The 24,989-nt window shown below is 43.7% G+C and overlaps 2 protein-coding genes across 2 annotated transcripts in view; one reads left to right on the top strand and one right to left on the bottom strand.

Annotated features, from left to right (window-relative positions):
* LOC118366618 (collagen alpha-2(IV) chain-like) overlaps positions 1-6,490 on the top strand; it is a 136,930-nt gene extending 130,440 nt beyond the window's left edge. The window contains exons 37-47 of the mRNA XM_052493300.1: positions 1,630-1,737; positions 1,846-1,953; positions 2,047-2,244; positions 2,352-2,468; positions 2,609-2,770; positions 3,099-3,197; positions 3,331-3,477; positions 3,628-3,744; positions 4,181-4,372; positions 4,600-4,886; positions 5,127-6,490. Coding sequence (XP_052349260.1) covers positions 1,630-1,737; positions 1,846-1,953; positions 2,047-2,244; positions 2,352-2,468; positions 2,609-2,770; positions 3,099-3,197; positions 3,331-3,477; positions 3,628-3,744; positions 4,181-4,372; positions 4,600-4,886; positions 5,127-5,381 — 1,790 coding nt within the window. The 3' untranslated portion in view covers positions 5,382-6,490. The remainder of the gene's footprint in view (positions 1-1,629; positions 1,738-1,845; positions 1,954-2,046; positions 2,245-2,351; positions 2,469-2,608; positions 2,771-3,098; positions 3,198-3,330; positions 3,478-3,627; positions 3,745-4,180; positions 4,373-4,599; positions 4,887-5,126) is intronic.
* Positions 6,491-6,524: 34 nt separating this feature from the next.
* LOC118366788 (ras-related protein Rab-20-like) lies at positions 6,525-21,990 on the bottom strand. The gene is made up of 2 exons (XM_035749466.2): positions 21,464-21,990; positions 6,525-7,677 (listed from the first exon to the last, which is right to left on the bottom strand). Exons 1-2 carry the CDS (start codon positions 21,729-21,731, stop codon positions 7,085-7,087), a joined length of 861 nt encoding a protein of 286 aa, XP_035605359.1. The 5' UTR covers positions 21,732-21,990; the 3' UTR covers positions 6,525-7,084.
* Between the last annotated feature and the right edge of the window lie 2,999 nt (positions 21,991-24,989).

Genomic DNA, 24,989 nt, shown 5'->3' with positions numbered 1-24,989 from the left:
CAAGCCTACCACTGTAGTGTCGTCTGCAATCTTGATGATTGAGTTGGAGGTGTGCATGGCCATGCAGTCGTGGGTGAACAGGGAGTACAGGAGAGGGCTCAGAACGCACCCTTGTGGGTCCCCAGTGTTGAGGATCAGCGGGGTGGAGATGTTGTTACCTACCCTCACCACCTGGGGGCGGCCCGTCAGGAAGTCCAGTACCCAGTTGCACAGGGCAGGGTCGAGACCCAGGGTCTCGAGCTTGATGACGAGTTTGGAAGGCACTATGGTGTTAAATGCTGAGCTGTAGTCGATGAACATCATTCTCACATAGGTATTCCTCTTGTCCAGATGGGTTAGGACAGTGTGCAGTGTGGTTGCGATTGCGTCGTCTGTGGACCTATTGGGGCGGTAAGCAAATTGGAGTGGGTCTAGGGTGTCAGGTAGGGTGGAGGTGATATGGTCCTTGACGAGTCTCTCAAAGCACTTCATGATGACAGAAGTGAGTGCTACGGGGCGGTAGTCGTTTAGCTCAGTTACCTTAGCTTTTTTGGGATCAGGAACAATGGTGGCCCTCTTGAAGCATGTGGGAACAGCAGACTGGTATAAGAATTGATTGAATATGTCCATAAACACACCAGCCAGCTGGTCTGCGCATGCTCTGAGGACGCAGCTGGGGATGCCGTCTGGGCCTGCACCCTTGCAAGGATTAACACGTTTAAATGTTTTACTTACGTCGGCTGTAGTGAAGGAGAGTCCGCAGGTTTTGTTAGCTGGCCGTGTCAGTGACATTGTATTGTCCTCAAAGCGAGCAAAGAAGTTGTTTAGTCTGTCTGGGAGCAAGACATCCTGGTCCGCGACTGGGCTGGTTCGGGAAAGTCGTATTCCTGGTCGTAATGATGGTGAGTTGACGTTGCTCTTATATCCAGTAGTTCCTCCCGACTATATGTAATAAAACCTAAGATTACCTGGGGTACCAATGTAAGAAATAACACTTAAAAAAAACAAAATACTGCATAGTTTCCTAAGAAAGCGAATGGAGGCGGCCATCTCTGTCCGGGCCGGCTTCAACCCAATTGAGTTGGTTTAGGATGAGTTGGACCACAGAGTGGAGGAAAAGCAGCCAACAAGTGCTCAGCATATGTAGGAACTCAAGACTGATGGAAAAGCATTATAGGTGAAGCTGGTTGAGAGAATTCCAAGAGTGTGCAAAGCTGTCATCAAGGCAAAGGGTGGCTACTTTGAAGAATCTAAAATCTATTTTGATTTGTTTAACACGTTTTTGGTTACTACATGATTCCATATGTGTTATTTCATAGTTTTGATGTCTTCACTATTATTCTAAAATGTAGAAAACAGTCCAAATAAAGTTAAACCCTTGTATGAGTAGGTGTGTCCAAACGTTTGACTGACACTGTATATATAATCTAATCATTATATTTTACTCCTGCTACAAAACTGGTCAAATTAAGATCCTACATCTGCATGGACTGGTAAGAGCAAATACCTGGTAGGCCTCCACCATATTGCTTTTACCTATTCTATGTTATCAGATCAGCGCAGATGAAGAAAATTAGTCTACTTAAGAGGCTCTCTGAGAAGTGTTACCATGGTAACAGTGTTCCTGATGCCCTCTGTCTCTCCCTACAGGTCAGAAGGGCTACATTGGGAATCTGGGAGACAGGGGAGGTGGAGGTTTCCATGGTATTGAGGGCATGAAGGGCGTGCCAGGTGAACCTGGCACAGGAGGACCTGTAGGTAAGAGACTTGACTTCTTGCCCTGTTGCTCACATTATTAGAATGAGTGTCATTCATTGCCTGTGTCTGACTGTTACCTGTCTGACTCTATGTGGTTGTTGTCTCCAGGATCTGATGGTCAACAAGGGTTTCCAGGCAGCCAGGGTACGAAGGGATGGCCTGGGGTCCCCGGAGAATCAGGCACACATGGACAACCAGGCTTCCCCGGACAGAGAGGTACACACACACACACACACACACACACACACGGGTGTGCACATACACAAAACCTTTGCCTTAACACTGTGTTTGATCTGCTCCTCTCTGCAGGTTTCCCGGGACTAAAGGGTATATTCGGACTGGATGGGCTGAAGGGTCAGAAGGGAATCCCTGGACTTCCAGGTCAGGATAACTTTGGAACCCCAGGTGACCCCGGTGCTAAGGGAGCGAGGGGAGAGACAGGTATACCCAACTCCGAGGTCGGGACACCCGGATCGCTGGGTTTGAAGGGAGTTCAAGGACAACCAGGTTCGTCACTGCTCCTAAAGAAACATTGCATTCTTTTGTTACAAAGTTTGGAGGACATTTTGTGTTTTATAGTGTCTAAGACCTCCCTCTTCTCTTCTTGTCCTCAGGTGACCAGGGCCAGGTGGGACCCCCAGGGTTTCAGGGCCCCCAAGGGCCACAGGGCACCTCAGACAGACCCGGCCCGTCAGGAGAACCTGGCTTCCCTGGACCCAAAGGACTGCCAGGTGGAGAAGAAAATTACGGAGTGGAATGTGTCGATTTAGAGTAGATTAACGGACAGAGTTTTTATCCTCTGGGATGTGTAGTGTGTGAAGTGTTTTGCGTGTGTATTTGGTGTGCTAATAATGGTTGTTTTGTTTTGCAGGTTTCCCTGGGCCCCGTGGTTTACCTGGTGAGCCCTCTCAATATGGAGAGAAGGGTTTAACTGGCCAGTATGGCGTCACTGGATTCCCTGGTCTGAAAGGAAAGCAGGGGGATCAGGGACCATCAGGATACCAAGGACAGAGCGGAGTGTCTGGGAAGAAAGGTGCGGATCATATACTCTTAGAACAAAAGGTGCTATCTAGAACCTAAAAGGGTTCTTTGGCTGTCCCCGTAGGATAACAAAACATCATTCTGGATTCTGTTTTGGAATTCCTACATGTTGTAATGGGGAAATCCGAAGGATCCTTTTGGAACCCTTTTTCATAAGAATGTAGGATTATAGTATAGATTATAGTATAGAGGAGAAATTCCAAAATACAATCCAGAATTATGTTTTGTTATATGTTTCACTTTTGACAGACAGGGAATATTGAGCTGTTTGACCTTTCACTGAAACAGTAAAAGTAACAGCCATGGCTTTTGTTGCAAAGGTGTGAAGGGAGGTCAGGGGATGATGGGATTTCCTGGTAGGTCTGGTTTCCAAGGAGACCGAGGTCCTTCCGGCCCAAAAGGAAGTACTGGACTCACAGGTAAGGATGTCATCTCACTCTGTTTGATATCACTCTGCACATCACTATAATTCACCTGAAAATCACATACATTATCATGAAAGTTGCCTGTTTCTCACATACAAACTGTGTGTGGCCTGGTCTGGTCCTGCAGGTTATCCAGGATTCCCAGGTAACCAGGGCCCAGCCCCACTACCCACCAGGATGCCAGGAGAGAGGGGTGCTCCAGGTCCTCAGGGTATCCGAGGACCGGAGGGGGTACGAGGGGAGAGCGGCCCTAAAGGACCCCCTGGAGATCCAGGTAGGAGAATGTGTTACAGTGTTGTGTTGTTGTCAATATAATAGACTGTTCTATATACAGTTTCTTCTGTGGGATTAGCAATCTTTTCTCTGACCTTTTTTTCCCCCATTTTCCTACTTCCTTACCCCTATTCCCCATCTCCCCCTCCAGGCTACTTTGGGCCCCAGGGGCAGAAGGGGATGCCAGGGGTGGGTGGCAGACCAGGTACCCCTGGGTACCGTGGGAATGTTGGAGGGAGGGGCCATCTTGGTCTGCAGGGCATGGAAGGTAGGTACAGTATGGCAGGTGTGCCAGGGCAACGGGGTATATTAGAATTATAGCACTCAGGCCTGGATTAAGAGAGGGAGATGGGGAGCTGGTTTCCCCCAAATGGTTTCGATCAAAGAGTGTTACTGGTCTGAATGAGCCACTAGTGTATTATGAGATAAATGACCCATGGTCTGTAGTGATTATTAGTTCTGTAATTAGCTTACTGATAAAGAGATTTTAGGATGCTGATCTGAAACAAATTAAATCCAGTATTCCATTTGCTGTTTTTATGGTGGTGTGATTTATTAGACCCGGAAATGTTGTGTTTTTAATGTAAATACATTTTAACCACACTAACATTTAGAAAAGAAAACAGACAAAAACATTGCACATATTTTATATATTACGCACAGATGCATTTGAACCTCTCTCTCTCTCTCTCTCTGACCCCTAGGTAACCATGGTAACCCAGGAACTACAGGGTTGCATGGCATGCCGGGCCGCAGTGTGAGCGTGGGATACCTGCTGGTGAAGCACAGCCAATCAGAGCAGACCCCCATGTGCCCCGTGGGCATGTCGAAGCTGTGGGACGGCTACAGTCTGCTGTACTTCGAGGGCCAGGAGAAGGCCCACAACCAGGACCTAGGTGAGAAAGTGATAAGAAAAACTAAAAGACAGGAAATTCACATAAACACCACATGATTATTGGGTTATACTCATGTCTATTCAGATTGAATTGGATTGGCAGATAGAACAAGTAAGGATGTCTCAAGTTTGCCTGTAGTGGCTGTAGCGTCAGTGTCATCATTTTATATGATTACATTTATTGGTCAATTGATTGATTGGTTGATTGAATTGATCTGTTGATCCCAGGTCTGGCGGGCTCCTGCCTCCCTCGTTTCAACACCATGCCCTTCCTGTACTGCAACCCCGGAGACGTCTGCTACTACGCCAGCCGCAACGACAAATCCTATTGGCTGTCCACCACCGCGCCCCTTCCCATGATGCCCGTGGAGGAAGGTGATATCAAACCCTACATCAGCCGCTGCTCTGTGTGCGAAGCTCCGTCCGTCGCCATCGCCGTGCACAGCCAGGATATTACCATCCCACAATGCCCTGCTGGCTGGCGCAGCTTGTGGATTGGCTACTCCTTCCTCATGGTGAGTCGCTTTGCTTCCTTTTCTACACGATCTGAAGTGCCCTCCTCTCCTTGTCTCCCATTCTTCATCTCTACTGATCTGAAAACGCAGGACAGGTGAAAGCCATATGATTGAAGCCTACTGGGAATTTGCTTTAATCTGTTCAGTTCTTTCACGTCAGGGAATATAAATGCCATAGGTAGGATGTTGAATAAGACGTTCGTATCAGTGTTCATACAACCTCTTACCCCTCCCCCCCAGCACACGGCAGCAGGTGACGAGGGTGGGGGTCAGTCTCTGTCGTCTCCTGGTTCCTGTCTGGAGGACTTCCGTACCACGCCCTTCATCGAGTGTAACGGGGCCAAGGGCACCTGCCACTACTTCGCCAACAAACACAGCTTCTGGCTCACCTCCATCGAACAGTCCTTCCATGCAGAACCTGCCTCAGAGACCCTGAAAGCAGGCCAGCTCCTCTCACGCATCAGCCGTTGTCAGGTCTGCATGAAGAACCTGTGATCTGTTCACCCTCTTCGTTGACCCTGTGATGTAATTTCCTGTGACCATACCCCCCTGCCAAACACAATTCAGGTAGTTATTGCCTTTGGTCTTAGGCACAGATCTAGGTTTAGCTTACCCTCCCCAATTCTTATTGGAGAGCAAGTATGCTGTGTTAAGAAATAAATCCCTGCCATAAAGTCAGCGATATGAAATATACATGTAAATGCTTAATTGTTTGTCCTATTTGATATGGTGCTCTAACTTATTACCTCAGCTATAATTATACACCAAATATGTTTAACTGACCATACCAAGAACATACAGCTGAAACAACCAAAGATGCCCGTGTGTGTGTGTACGCACCGCTTCAGTTATCAAATTGATTGGTGTGCACCGCTTCAGTTATCAAATTGATTGGTGTGTACCGCTTCAGTTATTCAAAAAAATGTTAGTTTGTTTTATTATTCAGGTATAAGTGCTAATGCCACTTCAGTAATAGTGACCCTCAACCAATTGTAAATTAGGTTTGGTTGAGGTTTTAGCTCTTAACATTCAGTATTATTCTGCTTTACATTGTGTTCGCACATAACACAAGAGCCACTGTGCAAACCGTTGCCTCAGTTTGTTCGCTATATCAATATATTTTACAGCTCTTACCCGAACGTGACATTCAAATTGCTTTGATCACAAAATGCACTGATTTACTTTATATTTATATCTGCTGAATGAACTTAATTCACTCATAACTAAAAACGTTTGTTTTTTACCCAATGACACATTGTTCTTATGAAACAGTCAGCTCAGTCTCTGCTGGAATCAAGCCAGCACAGAAATGCAAACAACTGTGTCCAAAGTCTAAGCTACAAGGACTGGTTGAACAAAATCTGGTCAGCGATCCCTCCAGAGCATGTATTTGTTTATCACATTCTAGGTCCTAGGAAGTCTGTTGAATTTGCCATTAAAATAACACCAGTTTTATATTGTACATTTCCAGCCACTTCAGATGAACGGCTTTATTTGGCCATTCGTTCAATGTAATTATGTTGAATACCATTAGGAGCTATGAATCCATAGAAATGTATTGTAATGGTGTCATAACTAAAATAAATGGTTGTTTGTTGAATTTGCATTGACGTTCACACCTCAGCTCAAACTACATCACAATTTCAAAATAAGAATCTTTATTAGCGTATCATCTTTGAAAATATCAAGCACGTTTAAAATGTCTTCCATATAAATGCACATTGTCCAGTGTAGATCAGGTGCAAATGAAAAAGAATGTAATAAAAATTAACATGCAACAGAACGTACAAATGCAAACAAAGCTGATTGTTAAACAAACATTTAAAAACATCCTTACAATAAGATTAATTTGACACAATTCAAATGTGCCCACCCTGGTAGTCAAACAATTTGTGCTGTTGAACAAAAAGGCATGTGACATTCTCATTCAAGAAAATTATCATCTGTGATTGATTTCTAAACAGTCCATTTACAAACACACCATTTTGGCCAGAACTCAATTACATGCACATCAGAGCCTCAGAAGTCCAACTCCATAACAATCCTTGGCATCTCATTGGAAGAATAAATGTTTGATTGCTTGAAAGTATGTGTATCAAAAATCGGTCAATGCTGACAAATCTTAGAATCTCTTGGGAGAGCAACATGGAGATGGCATGAAAACTCCTCTTTACGATCAGTCTAAAACTCGGTAGTCCCTAGCAGCAGGCGGCCCTTGGCCGTTTCCCTGCCCCGCTGCACTCATCCAGGTCCACGGTGGGTGATCCCTCCCTCTCAGTCCTCTTCCTGATGATGGAGGGCAGCACCATGTCAAACAGAGCCTCAAACAGAGGGTCCACGTTGTAGCCCGTCTTAGCACTGGTCTCAAAGCACATCTTGTCAGCAGGCAGGCTGTTAGTCTCCTCCATACCCTTGTATCTCAGGATCCTCCCATACAACGCCACTGCATCCTCCCGGCTCACCTGCTTGTTGACCGACACCCCCGACAGGGAGACGGGAGAGGCTGGAGGGGTGGGGCAGGCAGAAGGCACTCTGGGCCTCTCCCCGTCCTCCTCTCCCTGGTCCTCGGTTAGGCAGTCTTGGGTGGCTCCCACCTGTGCCTGGAGGTCTGTGAGGTCAGCCTTGTTGCCCACGATGGCGTAAATGCAGTCGTGATTGGCAGTGTCGGTCAGGGACAGGAAGCGCTCCTCCAGCTCAGCCAGACTCTGCCAGTTGGTCACGTCGTAGGTGAGGATGACAGCAGCAGCGCCCCGGCAGTACATGGAGCCCAGCCCGTGGAACTGCTCTCGACCTGGGGGACACACCAGAAAGAATGATCAGAACACGTTAAGCACATAGGAGTAGTTGCATACACAAGAGTCAAAACATAAACATGATTGTGTTCTAATATAGACCAATGAATGTCAAGTAAAGGCAAAAACGACCACAGACAAATTCACAAGCTTAATATAATGGGCAAACTACAGGTAGCGAGAGAGAGCAAGAGAATAGCTGAAAAACAAAATGCAAACATTGTTGTAGAAATATGCAAGAGCTCTTCAGTGTGTGTTTAAGTCAAGTTTGATCTTGGAGACTTTGTTCTGAACACTTCACGGTCACAGCCAAAATACGTGCAAAAATCCAGGGAGCCTTTGAACAAGGTCCAAATGAAGTGTTTCACAGGTTGTAAGATACAGTATGTACAGTAATTCAACCTTAGGCCTGAGTATCCAGGAGTAGCCTGCCTGACATAAAAACCCAACAAATAAGGAGAGCCAACTGAGCTGAAATAGAGTATGCTGACAGAGACAAATCCCTAGGATCAACAGAGTTAGGGGAGGGGAAGATTGTTGTTTGAAAGAACTTTCTCCAGGGTAAAATGTCAGTGCGGGGCAGTGGGGCTAGGGTCCCATTCTGCTCAGAAACAGACAGTATGAAGCAGGGTAATAAACAGAAGACAATACATCTGCTGGGAGGAGGGCCAATCAGGATAACAAGTGCTGATCACATCCCTCCCCCTTGGTGTGTCTGTACAGCATGATCAAGCAGGGTTATATTAGGTCCAGTGAGTGGGTTATGGGTGAGTGGGAGGTTGAAGCATATGCAGTCACCCTGACCCGCTACAGTCGCCTCCCTGTCAGGCGACTGGCTGTGTATCTTCTACAGGAAGTTGAACCAAGTAGAGGGGTACATTTCCGGGATTGTAATTGTTGGTTTATTATAAATACTACTATAACCCATCATAGCTTGAAAGAAACGCCTGAAACTAGATTCCCCACATTGTGGTCTTGACGAGAACAAAAAAATAATTAGAATGAAAAGGCGGGAATATTCTCTTCAGCACTGCTCAAACAATCCAGTTAAAATAGAGTGTGTCCTTGTTTACATCAAAAAACAAAGTCATATCACAGGTTCTGTCTTCCATTTCCCCTGAAAAGCGTAACGTGTGGTTGTTTACGAGCCCAGAGGCTACTGCCACCTGAAGAAGCGATGTTGAATGGCATAGAATTCTACGTCAGGCAGAAACGAGTGTTTGGATCAGGAAAGTTTCCTCTCATGACCTCTACTAGCCAGAATGCGGTTACATTCAGCTATTGTTTACATATTGCATGTGATGCACTGAGTCAACAGGTAGAAAATACAAGCGACAGAACCTACCGGCACAGCAAAACGGTAATCACTTTCCTGTGGCTACGCCAGCTCCACATCCTACCGTCAAGAGGCCCAACAGCATGTACAGGTAATGTGTTAGTGTGGACACTATATAAATAATTACATTGAATATGTATTGTACTTACCAGCAGTATAGTAGTATGAGTGCTAATCATGTGTGCATCGTTATTATTGGAATTGGCCGTGACCTTTCCTCTGAGGTCATCACCCAGAGTCGGATCTGTACAAGGAGACTATCACACGTGGAGTGGGCTGTATCGCTTTTCTGCATTTGTACACCTTTTATTTTTTAGGATGAAAGTAATATAGGAATGCGTGTGGGCCTTCCTTGTCAAGTTATTTAACTAGGCAAGTCAATTAAGAACAAATTCTTATTTACAATGACTACCTACCCTGGCCATACCCTCCCCTAACTCGGACGACACTGAGCCAATTGTGCACCGCCCTTTGGAACTCCCGATCACGACCGGTTGTGATACAAGCCGGGATTGAACAAGGGTCTGTAGTGATGCCTCTAGCACTGCCTTAGACCACTGTGTTACTACATCTTTTTGGCGACAAGGATCAGCATGTACAGGGCGATGTGCAAGCTAGCTAAGAAACAGTGGAGGTAGTCAGTTAGCTAGCTAAGAAACAGTGGAGGTAGTCAGTTAGCTAGCTAGTTAGTTTAATGAGCGACGGAAAGCAGATGCCGCTGGAGGGAAACGCCAACCGTGACAATCAGCAGCAAGTGAAAAATCGCTAACGAGGGGAAACATTTTTTTTTAATCTCCAACGTTGGCATTATAATGGCAATGTTTGGGACCATCACTGAGTTTGTGGAAGAGAAAAAGGACTGGATGGAATATGTGGAAAGGATGGGACAGTTTTGGCAAATGGAATTACAGATGACTACCTCCATTTGGCCACCTTTCCTTCCAGTTCTCTGCTGCCTGTGACTGGGACGAATTGCAAATTTTTTTTGCTGAAGTTGGTGAGGGAGATAAAAGTCTCCAACTTCTAACATCTGCTATCTGAGCAGCTAACCGATCGCTGCAGCTGTACATAGTCGGTAAATAGCCCACCCAATTGACCTACCTCATCCCCATACTGTTTTTATTTATTTACTTTTCTGCTCTTTTGCACACCAGTATCTCTACCTGTACATGACCATCTGATCATTTATCACTCCAGTGTTAATCTGCAAAATTGTAATTATTCGCCTACCTCCTCATCCCTTTTGCACACAATGTATATAGACTTATTTTTTTCTACTTTGTTATTGACTTGTTTATTGTTTACTCCATGTGTAACTGTGTTGTCTGTTCACACTGCTATGCTTTATCTTGGCCAGGTCGCAGTTGTAAATGAGAACTTGTTCTCAACTAGCCGACCTGGTTAAATAAAGGTGAAATAAAAAATAAGTGAGGCTAAACAGCGCTCTATCCTCTGGAGTGTGTGGGGCTAAAACCTACAAGCTTATGAGGAATTTGGCTACACTATGGGGACATTCCTTTTATGGATCTAGTTGCTTTAGTTCAGACTCAACAAAATCCGAAGCCGGCGGTGATTGTCCAGAGTTTCAAGTTTAACTGCCATTTACGGAAAACAGGTCAGTCTGTTGCTAACTTTGTTGCTGAATTACATGAACTCTGAATATTGAGTTTGGGGCGGTGTTTGAGAACATGCTCCGTGACAGATCAGTCTGTGGCATTAATGAGGACGGCATAGAGTGCCGTTTGGTGGCGGAAGCCACACTGAAATACACAGCCTTAGAAATATCTGAAGGGATGAGATGGCCGTTAGCCTTTTGAATATTTTTAGCATTACTAACAGAGGAAGTGGTGCAGTGCATCAGGAAAAAAGCAGTGGAATGTTAGTTGTGGGGAAACACGTGCAAACAACTATGTTCAAAGGAGCAAGCCAGAGGGTGGGCAGACTGGACAGGGCAAGTTCACAGCTAAGAAGCCGCAGTCAGCAGCACACCACCTAGAGAGCACAGAGGAGCATTGTTCCTACAACATGTTTAATGTGAGTGAGCCGTGTGCAGAGCCCATCTATGCTACAGTGGTGGGAGATGGAAAGCAGATTGAGGAACTCTGCCTCTTATCAGTGAGGAGAGCTACAAACAAAATGTGGGGCTCAGAACAGGCCTGAGCCCTCACACCAGCAGGGATCAAACTGCGTACGAACACCAGGGAGACCATACCATTGCTGGGGCCTCTGGAGGTGAAAAGGAATGGGCTTAGTTTACTAGGGTGTGACTGGCTCACCAAAATACAACTGCACTTGGGTGAGACACACACACACACACGACTGAGGATGTCACTCAAACGTACCCTGAGATTTTTAAAGATGAACTGGGCACACTGCAGTTAAGCTGTTCATGGATCCCTAGGCAGAGCCTCGCTTTTTCAAACCCAGGACAGTGCCTTACGCCATGAAAAAGAAAGTGGAGGATGGAGTTGGAGCAGCTGCAAGAAACTAACCCATTCAGTTCTCCCGCTGGGCAGCTCCAATTGTTCCCGTTCTGAACAGTGACATCACTGCGTATATGTGGGGACAACAAACTCATCATCAACAGAGACGCTTGCTGGAGGCAAGACGTTCCAAGCTTGACATGAGTCATGCCTACCAACAGTTCCTCCTGGACAAGGACTCAAGTGTGTCAGACAACACGCACAAAGGCTTGTTCAGGTACAACCGCTTGGTTTTCGGCGTGGCATCCAGCCATTTTCCAGAGGACAATCTGGAATGGGATCCCTCACGTAGCAGCGTACCTGAATGACATCCTGGTTACAGGTGAGACGTAGGAGGAGAACAGCCATCTGGACCAGGTGTTAGAGATTCTCCCAGGCAGGGCTGCGCCTTAAGTGTTGCAAGTGCACATTCCAAGTAGTGTGACATACACTACCGTTCAAAAGTTTAGGATCACTTAGAAAATGGCCTTGTTTTTGAAAGAAAAGCACATTTGTCCATTAAAAACATCACATTTGTCAGAAACACAGTGTAGACATTGTTAATGTTGTAAATGACTATTGTAGCTGGAAACTGCAGATTTATGGAATATCTACATAGGTGTACAGAGGCCCATTATCAGCAACCATCACTCCTGTGTTCCAATGGCACGTTGTGTTAGCTAATCCAAGTTTATCATTTTAAAAGGCTAATTGATCATTAAAAAACCCTTTTGCAATTATGTTAGCAGAGCTAAAACCTGTTCGGATTACAGAAACAATAAAACGGGCCTTCTTTAGACGAGTTGAGTATCTCAGACTATTCTTGTTCTGAGAAATGAAGGCTACTCCATGCGAGAAATTGCCAATAAACTGAAGCTCTCGCACAACGCTGTGTTCTACTCCCTTCACAGAACAGTGCAAACTGTCTCGAACCAGAACAGAAAGCGGAGTGAGAGGCCACAGTGCACAACTGAGCAAGAGGACAGGTACATTAGTGTGTCTAGTTTGAGAAACAGACGCCTCAAGTCCTCAACTGGCAGCTTCATTAAATAGTACCTGCAAAACACCAGTCTCAACGTCAACAGTGAAGAGGAGACTACACGATGCTGGCCTCTTCGGTAGAGTTGCAAAGAAAGCAATTTCTCAGTGGCCAATAAAAAGAAAAGATTAAGATGGGCAAAATAACAGACACTGGACAGAGGAAGATTGGGGAAAAAAAGTGTTATGGAAAGACTAATCTAAGGTGAGGTGTTCGGATCACAAAGAAGAATATTTGTGAGACGCAGAAAAATATTAAGATATACTGGAGGAGTGCTTGACGTCAGCTGTCAAGCATAGTAGAGGCAATGTGATGGTCGGAGGGTGATTTGATGGTGGTGAAGTGGGAGATTTGTACAGAGTAAAATGGATCTTGAAGAAGGAAATCACTCCATTTTGCAACACCATGCCATACCCTGTGGACGGCACTTAAATTGGAGACAATTTCCTCCTACAACAGGACAATGACCCAAAGTGAAGCTCCAAACTACGCAATAACTATTTAGGGAAGAAGCAGTCAGCTGGTATTGTGTCTATAATGGAGTGGCCAGCACAGTCACTGGATCTCAACCCTATTGAGATGTTGTGAGAGTAGCTTGACCGTATGGTACGTAAGAAGTGCCCATCAAACCAATCTAATTTGTGGGAGGTGCGTCGGGAAGCACGGGGTGAAATCTCTTCAGATTACCTCAACAAATGGACAACTAGAATGCCAAAGGTCTGCAAGGCTGTAATTTCTGCAAATGGAGGATTCTTTGATGAAAGCGAAGTTTGAAGGACAATTTAACTTAAAAATCATTATTTATAAACCTTGTCAATGTCTTGACTATATTTCCTATTCATTTTGCAAATAATTTCATGTATGTTTTCATGGAAAACACAGACATTTCTAAGTGACCCCAAACGTTTGAACGGTAGTGTACCTAGGTCACAAGATCACAGTGCAGGGTCTGTCCTGTGGAGGACAAAGTCAGCGCAATCAACGATGCTAAAAAAAATCTCAAGAACATGTCTGAGCGCAGGTCATTCTTGGGCATGGTGAACTACTATGGTAAGTTACTCCCTGAGCTGTCAAGTGTTGGCTCTACTTTTTCAGCTGCGCCAAAGACCGTAAATGATAGTGGGGACGAGCGCAAAAGAAAGCTTTCCAGGAAGCGAAAGCACTACTACAATCAGCACAACTGCTGGTCCATTTTGACCAAGACAAAGAGATAATTCTGTCATGTAACGCCCCGCCCTACAGCATCGGGGCAGTACTCTTATCAGATGATGGACGGATGGATTTGCATCATGCACACAGACACGTGCTGAGAAGGGTTATTCATTAAGACAAGGAAGGTCTGGCCATAGTCTTTGCTGTGAAACGCTTTCATCAGTACCTCTACGGTCATCATTTCACCATATGCACTGACCACAAACCACTGATGAGCCTATTCAGTGAATCAAGATGCATTCCTCCCAAGGCTTCAGCAAGGATACAGCGCTGTGCCTCACACTGTCAGCTTACCAGTACACCTTTGTGTACAGAGCGGGGAAGGACAATGCAAACGAGCTCAGCCGTCTGTTACCAGAGATGTCTGCCACAACTGTGGTGCCTCGAGAGACAATTTTCCTAATGGAGAGATTGTCAAACTCACCTGTGAATGCCAAACAGTTCAGACAGTGGACAACCCGGGATCCTATCCTGGCCCAAGTGAAAAGATTTGCAGCTTTGGCCTCCTGTCAGAGGATGATAGACTGAGACCTTATGCAAAGCACAATACTGAGCTGAGTGTGCAGGATGGCTGCATACTCTGGCAGTACAGAGAAGTTGTTCCTCCCCTGGCTGTTCACAAGTCATAGATGAGATCCGAGGCTCACCCACGTGCCTCCCGGAAGAAAAGTTTAGCCAGATCTTACATCTGGTGGCCTAACATGGATCAGGACGTAGAAACCAAAGTGAAATAATGTTCTGGGCACCAGGTCAACCAGAAGATGGCTCCACCCAAGCCACTACATCTATGGGAGTGGCCTGACCGCCCATGGTCCAGGTTGCACATAGACCCTCCAAGTGTCATAACGAGTCCGCTTAAAAAAATTATAATTAAGTCACAGTAGGAACTCCCATTGGGTACACAGAGAAGGAACCAATCTTGGTGATGTTCCCATTTCATTTGTTTGGTTTGTGGTATCATAGACTTGGCTGACATTCATTCCTTGTTTTCAATGATTGCAGAATCAAAGCCGTTTCACCAGTCTGGGTATACCATGCTGTACGGAATTCACGCACCGTTCTAAAATGGAGTGAAACGCGGGTAAATTCAAGAGCATGCCACTAAATTAATGTCTGAATCTATTTCTTTAGCCTATATTATTATGAATCACATACAATTAATCATTAGATTGTACAAAAGTGTTGATTAAATAAGGGCGTTAGTTTGTTGTGATCGTTACTAGTGTAGACTACACAGCTCTTGGTTGCATCTCCTCATATTTCGGCGTTAGTAACATTGAGGTATTTCCGCACTTTGGACCAATCAAAATCAACTTGATACACAAGAAATTAACAATGCAAACTGAAACAAAAAATGTCAGGGAGAGTAGATAATGAAATTCAGCCTTAGTTTGGATATACACACACACAGAGCAAAAAAGAAATGTCCTCGCACTGTCAACTGCGCTTATTTTCAGCAAACTTAACATGTGTAAATATTTGTATGAACATAACAAGAATCAAAGACTGCGACAAACTGAACCAGTTCCACAGACATGTGACTAAAATGAATGGAATAATTGTGTCCTTGAACAAAGGGGTCAAAATCAAAAGTAACGTTGAGCTCTGGTGTGGCCACCAGCTGCATTAAGTACTGCAGTGCATTTCCTCATGGACTGCACCATATTTGCTGTGAGATGTTACCCCACTCTTCCACCAAGGCACCTGCAAGTTCCCTGCCATTTCTGGGGGGGGGAATGGCCCTAGCCCTCACCCTCCAATCCAAAAATGCTCCAAAATTGCTCAATGGGATTGAGATCCGGGCTCTTCGCTGGCCATGGCAGAACACTGGCATTCCTGTCTTGCAGGAAATCACGTACAGAACAAGCAGTATAGCTGGTGGCATGGTCATGCTGGAGGGTCATGTCAGGATGAGCCTGCAGGAACGGTACCACATGAGGGAGGAGGTCTTCCTTGTAACGCACAGCGTTGCAATTGCCTGCAATGACAACAAGCTCAGTCCGTTCATGCCATAACGCCACCCCAGACCCTTCAACTCGATCCCGCTCCAGAGTACAGGCCTCGGTGTAATTCTCATTCCTTTGACAAAAAACGTTAATCCAACCATCACCCCTGGTGAGACAAAACCAAGACTAGTCAGTGAAAAGCACTTTTTGACAGTCCTGTCTGGTCCAGCAACGGTGGGTTTGTGCCCATAGGCGATGTTTTCGGTGATGTCTGGTGAGGACCTGCCTTACAACAGGCCTACAAGCCCTCAGTCCAGCCTCTCTCAGCTGATTGCGGACAGTCTGAGCACTGGAGGGATTATGCGTTCCTGGTGTAACTCGGGTAGTTGTTGTTGCCATCCTGTACCTGACCCACAGGGGATGTTCGGATGTACCGATCCAGTGCAAGTGTTGTTACACGTGGTCTGCCACTGTGAGGACGATCAGCGGTCCGTCCCGTCTCCCTGTAGCGCCGTCTTAGGCGTCTCACAGTACATACATTGCAATTTATTGCCCTGGCCACATCTACAGTCCTCATGCCTCCTTGCAGCATGCCTAAGGCACGTTCGCACAGATGAGCAGGGACCCTGGGCATATTTCGTTTGGTGTTTTTCAGAGTCAGTAGAAAGGCCTCTTTAGTGTCCTACGTTTTCATAACTGTGACCTTAATTGCCTACCGTCTGTAAGCTGTTAAGTGTCTTAACGACCGTTCCACAGGTGTATGTTCATTAATTGTTTTTGGTTCATTGAAGAAGCATGGGAGGAAGATCTGTGAAGTTATTTGGATTTTTACTAATTATCTTTGAAAGACAGGGTCCTGAAAAAGGGATGTTTCTTTTGTTGCTGAGTTTAGAAACAGGCAAACAGTTTTGGAACACTAAGCCATTGACTGCCTTCACCAGGTGGCTGTGTTACAAGTGGGTTGCTTTTGACAATAAGTCACCTGACTACAGCCATCTAGTTTGGAACCAAGAAGAGGATAAGGAGTCGACCGGGATGGGCGCGAGGAATGTCCAGTTGGCCCGAAAAGCCTGGTAAACTAACGTTACGGAGTGTCAAGCCAGCTTGCTTGGCAGTTGACGTTTGAAGTGCCGTTCTGACCATGGAGCAGTGACAGTTTGATTAAGCCGCGACCACTTTTAGACCATAATGACATTCTATATTCACTATAATCATGCTAAATTTTGAGTAAAAACCTCCATATTGTCTGAACTATACTGAACAAAAATAAATGCAACATGTAGTGTTGGTCACATGTTTCATGAGCTGAATTTTTTTTTTTTTAAGTTCCATTAGCAAAAAAAGAGCCAAAAATGTTGTGCCCAAATGTGTTTGCATCCCTGTTAGTGAGCATTTCTCCATTGTCAAGATAATCCATCCGTTGTTTTAGAGAATTTGGGAGTAGTATTTCTGTCTGTAATAATGCCCTTTTAAGGGGAAACTGGGCCTGGCGCCCCAGTGGGTGGGCCTGGCTGACCAGTGCACCCCTGCCCAGTCATGTGAAATCCATAGATTAGGGCCTAATGAGTTTTTCAATTGACCAATTTTCTTATATGAACTAACTCAGCAAAATCTTTGAAATTGTTTGCGAGATAGTCCATACCCTATCTATTGTATTGCTGATGCAATTCTCTATTGAATGAACATATCTCAATAAACATTGAATGAAATAAGCATTTTATGGTTGAACACCCTACATGGCCAGAGAATTGGGGAAAGTTACAACATCTCTGAGCCCTACTATTTTCTGTCAATCATCCACTCCCAAACAGTTTATGCCTTAATTGCACAATCATATAACTAGATCAACTTCCTATTTTAACCTCACGTGGACACAGCACTGTGACGGAGTCAAAAAGCGAAGCCCTTCACTGTAAGCCTAGCCCTAGCCCTAACCCAGTGAGTGACTAAAGACAAAAGCATCCTGCAGAGGTCATGGGGATATGGAGCAGGGATGGGAAATAGTGTTTGTGCTTCAGTGGTTTCTCTACCTTTCTAAACCAACATCAGACAGTCACTTGACTGGAGTTAGGCCTAAGTCCCATACAACTTCTGACAATGCTGTGAAAGTAAATTAAACACTCATTTGAGCATTTTGTCACCAGTTTCTTGCGGTAAGTTGACCAAATTCATGTTGCTAATAGTCCTTTTATCCCATTGTAGTGTCATATGACCAAGTCACCTTTCTTTTAGCTGCCGTGAATTATAAGTGCATAAGTCTACTTTTAGAGCTAATCAAAATTTGGAAGAATTACAAACAAAATGAAAATGGATTCAAAGTGGTCACCCTCTGCTAGTGATTTGCAGAATGTACATTGATACAAGTATAAAGAGGCCTGTGATTGGTTACATTGCCTACTGTGCCATTTCTCAGTAAAAAGGGCCATAACTTCAGAAAGTAGCAGAGGTCCCACTTTGGAACATTGATATGCACCAGAGAGTATATTTTGTTCAACAGTAGCATGAAACTTTTGCAGAATCAAAATTGTTGTTCTCAATATTCACAAATGAATGCAAAACCAAATATTACTTTAATCAAAATACTCCTCATATTACAGAGCAAGCGGTAAAGCGTCATATGACACCAATTCGGGCTTTGTAGCACTTAGATGAAACATTACCGAGTCTTAGAGGCTTGGGTAAGCCCAAAATGTCATAAATTTGCCAAATTTGATAAATATTTTCTCAATTATAGATTTAGATACAAATGTCAAATATAAGTCAAGAATCCTTCCTACAAAAAGGACCATTCTAAGGATTACTTTTCTAGAAAATCGCCCAAATCATGGTCTATTTTTGTCTTGGGTTCGTAAAGAAATCGCTAAATAGGCCAAATAAAAGTACACCGACTCTTGGTAAATATGAGCCCAGGATGGTCAAAATGTAGGTCATATATCCAGACATCACATCTCCCCTTTTATTATAGAATATCAGAAAGTTCCAATGTGATACAGATAACCAATTCCTGTCATTATTTACAGGTTACAACCTATGATGAGAGCCTGGGGGCTTTCAAAAACACTGAATGTGGAGTTCAGGTCTGTGTCTTTTAAAAATTTCAGATCTAAACAACCAAAACATCATTCAATGAAACTCTGGTGAATTCAATATTGTAATTAAGTCACCATTGCATATTGCATTACGTGCACCACCTAGACTTGCGCAAATGTCATTGGGTAACCCTGAGATGGCAGTCTGATTGGGTAACACAGGAATAAACAGATTGTCATCATTACAAAATGTTGTCTTTATTTGTTGCATTTTGTCTCTTTATATCAACTGGGCCTTGATTTTGTACATTTGGTAAAAATCATGCAAAATCAGTAGTGTTGGCTGTTAGGCATTGCCCCCAGCCTTTCCAGAAGACGCCGACCCTACCATTACGCTTGTTTACACTGAGGTCGGAAGGTAAACATGGTTAACCTACATTAAGAAACCGTGGAGCCGGCGTGTGATATGGCTTGGAAAACGTACCTCAATGCAGGGATGGGATATGCCACTGTACTACACATTTGACCTTGATCCACACTGCTCTATAGAGAAGATTAAAATAGTTCCAGTTGACCTTTTTGTCCTCATGCCAGGCAGCAGTAGGCATATCAGCCATTAGCAAATGACATGTTGACCAACAAAAAGGAGCTGATTGGCTGACACTGTCATTCCAAAATGGCAAAGGTGGCTACTGCTAGCTACTAAATGTATTCACACAAAAGTATGTGGACACCCCTTCAAAATGAGTCGTTTCGGCTATTTCAGCCACACCTTTTGCAGATAAGTGTATAAGATCGAGCAAAAAGCCATGCAATCTCCATAGACAAACACTGGCAGTAGAATTGCTTTACTGAAGAGCTCAGACTTTCAACGTGGCAGTCAATGAACGCAAAAGAAGTGACAAATTCACCTGGTTAAAATTGCCTGCTAACCTGGATTGCTTTTAGCTAAATATGCAGGTTTAAAAATATATACTTGTGTATTGATTTTAAGAAAGGCATTGATGTTTATGGTTAGGTACACATTGGAGCAAGGACAGTCCTTTTTCATGAATACGCACCGCATCGATTATATGCAACGCAGGACACGCTAGATAAACTAGTAATATCAACCATGTGTAGACTAGTGATTATGATTGATTGATTGTTTTTTATAAGATAAGTTTAATGCTAGCTAGCAACTTACCTTGGCTTACTGCATTCGCGTAACAGGCAGGCTCCTCGTGGAGTGCAATGAGAGGCAGGTGGTTAGAGCGTTGGACTAGTAACTGGAAGGTTGCAAGATTGAATCCCCGAGCTGACAAGGTAAAAATCTGTCGTTCTGCCCCTGAACAAGGCAGTTAACCCACCGTTCCTAGGCTGTCATTGTAAATAAGAATGTGTTCTTAACTGACTTGCCTAGTTAGATAAAGATTAAAAAGGTGTAAAAAACATTTCAAAAAATAAATAAGAATTGGCCAAATCGGTGACCAATAATACCGATTTCCGATTGTTATGAAAACTTGAAATCGACCCTAATTAAATTGGCCATTCCGATTAATCGGTCGACCTCTAGAAGCAAGTACCCATAAAAATGTTCCAACATCTAGCGGAAAGCCTTCCCAGAAGAGTGGAGGCTGTTATTGCAGCAAAGGGGGGGGGGGAACAAACTCTATATTAATGTCAATGATTTTGGATTGAGATGTTTGGTCATGTCTTGTAGCATGACGACGAAAAGGTCAGTTCTCCTTTAAAACAAGCAGTATTTCAAATCTATGTATCAGTGCGGATAAGGAACATTTGGAGTACAGTGGCATATCCCATCGCTGCATTGAGGTAGGTATTCCAACCCATAACTCGCTCCGGCACCAGTGTCTTAATGTAACCATGACTGCCATCTGACCCTAGTGTAGCTCAGTGTAAACAAGTGTAATGGTAGGGTCGGTATCTTCTGGCAACACCAAGCCCAATGCCTAACACCAGATCTTGAATGATATAGCCTAACCTTTCATGAATGTAGCAATATAAAATGCAATGTTACTGTCCTTGAGCATCAGATAACATTTTAGTACTATATAAAATCATGTGCTATAACCTCATCCACATTGCCAACTGCAACATGATATGGGTTTTGGGGTATGGATGAATTAGCCATGATTTCAAGGCAATTTTATTGACTCTGCACAATATGATCTAGTCAAAACGTAACAGGCATCAACTTGTCTGACATTGTGGTTCTTGTTCAGTAGTTTATTTAAACTGGTAAACCAGATCACTAATCTAACACTCAGTCATGAAAGGGCAGGACAAGCAACCCTTAGGTGGTGTAGTCACATGCTCTCCACAAGTCAACACTGGAAATCAACAACAGAGCTGACCATTGTAAAGAGCCTATGGGGCTCCCAAGTGGCGCAGCACGCTAAGACCACTGCATCTCAGTGGTAGAGGAGTCACTACAGACCCTGGTTCGATTCCAGGCTGTATGAAAACCGACCGTGATTTTGAGTAAATAGGCACACAATTGTCCCAGTGTCATACCTGTTTGGCTGGGGTAGCAGTCATTGTAAATAAGAATTTGTTCTAAACCGACTTGCGTAATTAAATCATATCAGGCTACACCGATTTTTAAATGTGTAGAGGTTCTCTAAACAGGCGGTGGAGATCAAACATTGAGGAAACTGATCTCCACCGAACTATAGTCACCGAACTTCCAAACATTTAAAAATCAGTGTAGCCTACTAAATGAGCCCTTACTCATAACAGTCAATATTGAACACCTTACCAGCAGTGTCCCAAATTGAGATATTGTAGGGTCCCCACTGTTTGAGGAAAAACGCCCCTCCGACGGTGCTGATGGTGTCTTTAAATTTCTTCTCCGTGTACCTGTGAAGCAGCGAGGTCTTCCCAACGTTCATGTCGCCCAGAATGACAACTTTGACGTCAGGCTTCCTCATCTTGGAAAGTTCGGGCATGGTTCTTGACCCACGCCGCTTGGCAAACCTCCTCAGCGGTCTAGCAGAGACACACTCGATGCTGTACTTCACTTTCATTTAAAAGCACTAGTTTTACAGATAAAGTGCAATTGTCATATTGACATCAACCGATTAAAACCCACCGAAATCGCCCTGGGTGTTCGATATAATTCAAGCGATTATACAATCAACATCTCGATATAACAAACACTTCAAGTTAGACGACCACAGCTCTTCCTCTCTCTCTCGTCCACTTGTTGAAAGTGAACTTCAAAAATAGTGATGAAACCGGACGTTGATTTAAAAGCTTGAAGGGTCATGGCTAGAAGGGATCCAGCTTTTGTCAAATTGATGTCAGATTTATCTTTACATAGAATATTAGGAGAATTTACGCAGCAGGTGATGAGAATTAACGTACCAGGTTAAGAGAATCAGGTTACGGTTAGGAAAAGCTTGGAGGGTCATGGATAGAAGGGATCCAGATTTATTCAAATTAACATCAGATTTTACTTTTCATAGCAGGTTAGGAAAACTCCACCGAAAAACTATATTTTGGTATTTGTTTCATTTGTCCATTGATATGTAACTTTCAAAATACAGAAATCATCATATGATGCTTTTTCAGTGGAGTTTCTTTTAAGTATGGAGGATCAAAGCTGCCTTGACTATAATTAAATGGATAAATAAATGCACACAAATACATAAAGACAGTACCAGTCAAAAGTTTGGACACACCTACTCATTCAATGTTTTTTCTTTATTTAACTATTTTCTACATTGTAGAATAATGGTGAAGACCTCAAAACTATGAAATAACACTTATGGAATCATGTATTTACCAAAAAGAAGTATTAAACAAATTCTTCAAAGTAGCCTCCCTTTGCCTTGATGACAGCTTTGCGCACTCTTGGAATTCTCTCAACCAGCTTCATGAGAGATGTTTTTCCAACAGTCTTGAAGGAGTTCCCACATATGCTGCGCACTTGTTGGCTGCTTTTCCTTCACTCTGCGGTCCAACTCGTCCCAAACCATCCCAATTGGGTTGAGGTTGGGTGATTGTGGAGGCCATGTCTTCTGATGCAGCACTCAATCACTCTCCTTCTTGGTCGGCAATAGCCTTTACACAGCCGGGAGATGTGTTGGGTCATTTTCCTGTTGAAAAACAAATTAAAGTCCCACTAAACACAAACCAGATGGGAATGCATATCGCTGTGGTAGCCATGCTGGTTAAGTGTGCCTTAAATTCTAAACAATTCACAGACAGTGTCACCAGCAAAGCATCCCCACACCATGACACCTCCTTCTCCATGCTTCACAGTGGGAACCACACATGCAGAGATAAAAAATCTCAAATTTGGACTCATCAAACCAAAGGACAGATTTCCATCAGTCTAATGTCTAATGCTTGTGTTTCTTGGCCCAAGCAAGTCTCTTCTTGTTATTGTTGTCCTTTAGTAGTGGTTTCTTTGCAGCAATTTGACTATGAAGGCCTGATTTATGCAGTCTCCTCTGAACAGTTGATGTTGATATGTGTCTGTTACTTGAACTCTGTGAAGCATTTATTTGGGCTGCAATCCGAGGTGCAATTAACTATAATGGACTTATCCTCTGCAGCAGAAGTAACTCTGGGTCTTCCTTTCCTGTGGTGGTGCTCATGAGAGACAGTTTCATCATAGAGCCAGTTTTGGCGACTGCACTTGAAGAAACACATTGACAGACCTTCATGTCTTAAAGTAATCATGGACTGTCGTTTCTCTTTGCTTATTTGAGCTGTAATTGCTATATGTACTTGGTCTTTTACCAAATAGGGCTATCTTCTGTATATCACCCCTACCTTGTCACAACACAACTGATTGGCTCAAATGCAATTAAGAAGGAAAGAAATTACACAAATTAACTTTAACAAGTCACACCTGTTAATTGAAATGCATTCCAGGTGACGACCTCATGAAGCTGGTTGAGAGAATGCCAAGAGTGTGCAAAGCTGTCATCAAGGCAAAAGGTGGCGACTTTGAAGAATTTTGATTTGTTTAACACTTTTTTGGTTACTACATGATTCCATATGTGTTATTTCATAGTTTTGATGTCTTCAATATTATTCTACAATGTAGAAAATAGTAAAAATAAGGAAAACCCTTGAATGAGTAGGTGTGTCCAAACTTAATAAATAAATACATAAATGCATATATAAATAGATAAATAAATGCACACATAAATATATAAATAAATAAATAAATGGATGAGTGAATAATTGCACACATAAATAGATAAAATATTATTTAAATAATGAATCACACTTTCTTTCATTTTATTCTTCATTTATTTCTGTATTCATTCCTCCGATATGATAATGAAGGGGTGTCAAGCAAACATATGTGGGTGGCAGTGGTGTAAAGTACTTAAGTAAAAATACTTTAAAGTACTACTTTAGTCATTTTTGGGGGTATCTGTACTTGAATTTACTATTTATATTTTTGACAACTTTAACTTTTACTTCAATACATTCCTAAAGAATATTATGTACTTTTCAACACCATACATTTTGCCTGACACCCAAAAGTACTAGTTACAATTTCAATGCTTAACAGTACAGGAAAAAGGTCAAATTCACACACGTATCAAGAGAACGTCCCTGGTCATCCCTACTGATCCAACTCTACGCAGACAACACCATTCTGTATACCTCTCGCACTTCTTTGGACACTGTATTAACTAATCTCCAGATGAGCTTCAATGCCATACAACTCTCCTTCCGTGGCCTCCAACTGCTCTTCAATGCAAGTAAAACTAAATGCATGCTCTTCAACCGATCGATGCCCGCACCTGCCCGCCTGCCTAGCATCACAACTCTGGATGGTTCTGACTTAGAATATGTGGACAACTACAAATACCTAGGTGTCAGGTTAGACTGTAAACTCTCCTTCCAGACTCGCATTAAGCAATCCAAAATTAAATCTAGAATCGGCTTCCTAATCGCAACAAAGCATCCTTCACTCATGCTGCCAAACATACCCTCGTAAAACTGATCATCCTACCAATCCTCGACTTCGGCGATGTCATTTACAAAATAGCCTCAAACACTCAACAAATTGGATGCAGTCTATCACAGTGCCATCCATTTTGTCACCAAAAGCCCCATATACTACCCACCACTGCGACCTGTATGCTCTAGTTGGCTGGCCCTCGCGTCATACTCGTTGCCAAACCCACTGGCTCCAGGTCATCTACAAGTCTCTGCTAGGTAAAGCCCCGCCTTATCTCAGCTCACTGGTCACCATAGCAGCACCCACCGGTAGCACGTGCTCCAGTAGGTATATCTCACTGGTCACCCCCAAA

Source organism: Oncorhynchus keta, chromosome 34, assembly GCF_023373465.1.
Source record: "Oncorhynchus keta strain PuntledgeMale-10-30-2019 chromosome 34, Oket_V2, whole genome shotgun sequence".
NCBI lineage: Eukaryota > Metazoa > Chordata > Actinopteri > Salmoniformes > Salmonidae > Oncorhynchus > Oncorhynchus keta.
The sequence above is the reverse complement of the archived record's forward strand: the minus strand, read 5'-3'. Positions and strand labels throughout refer to the sequence as shown.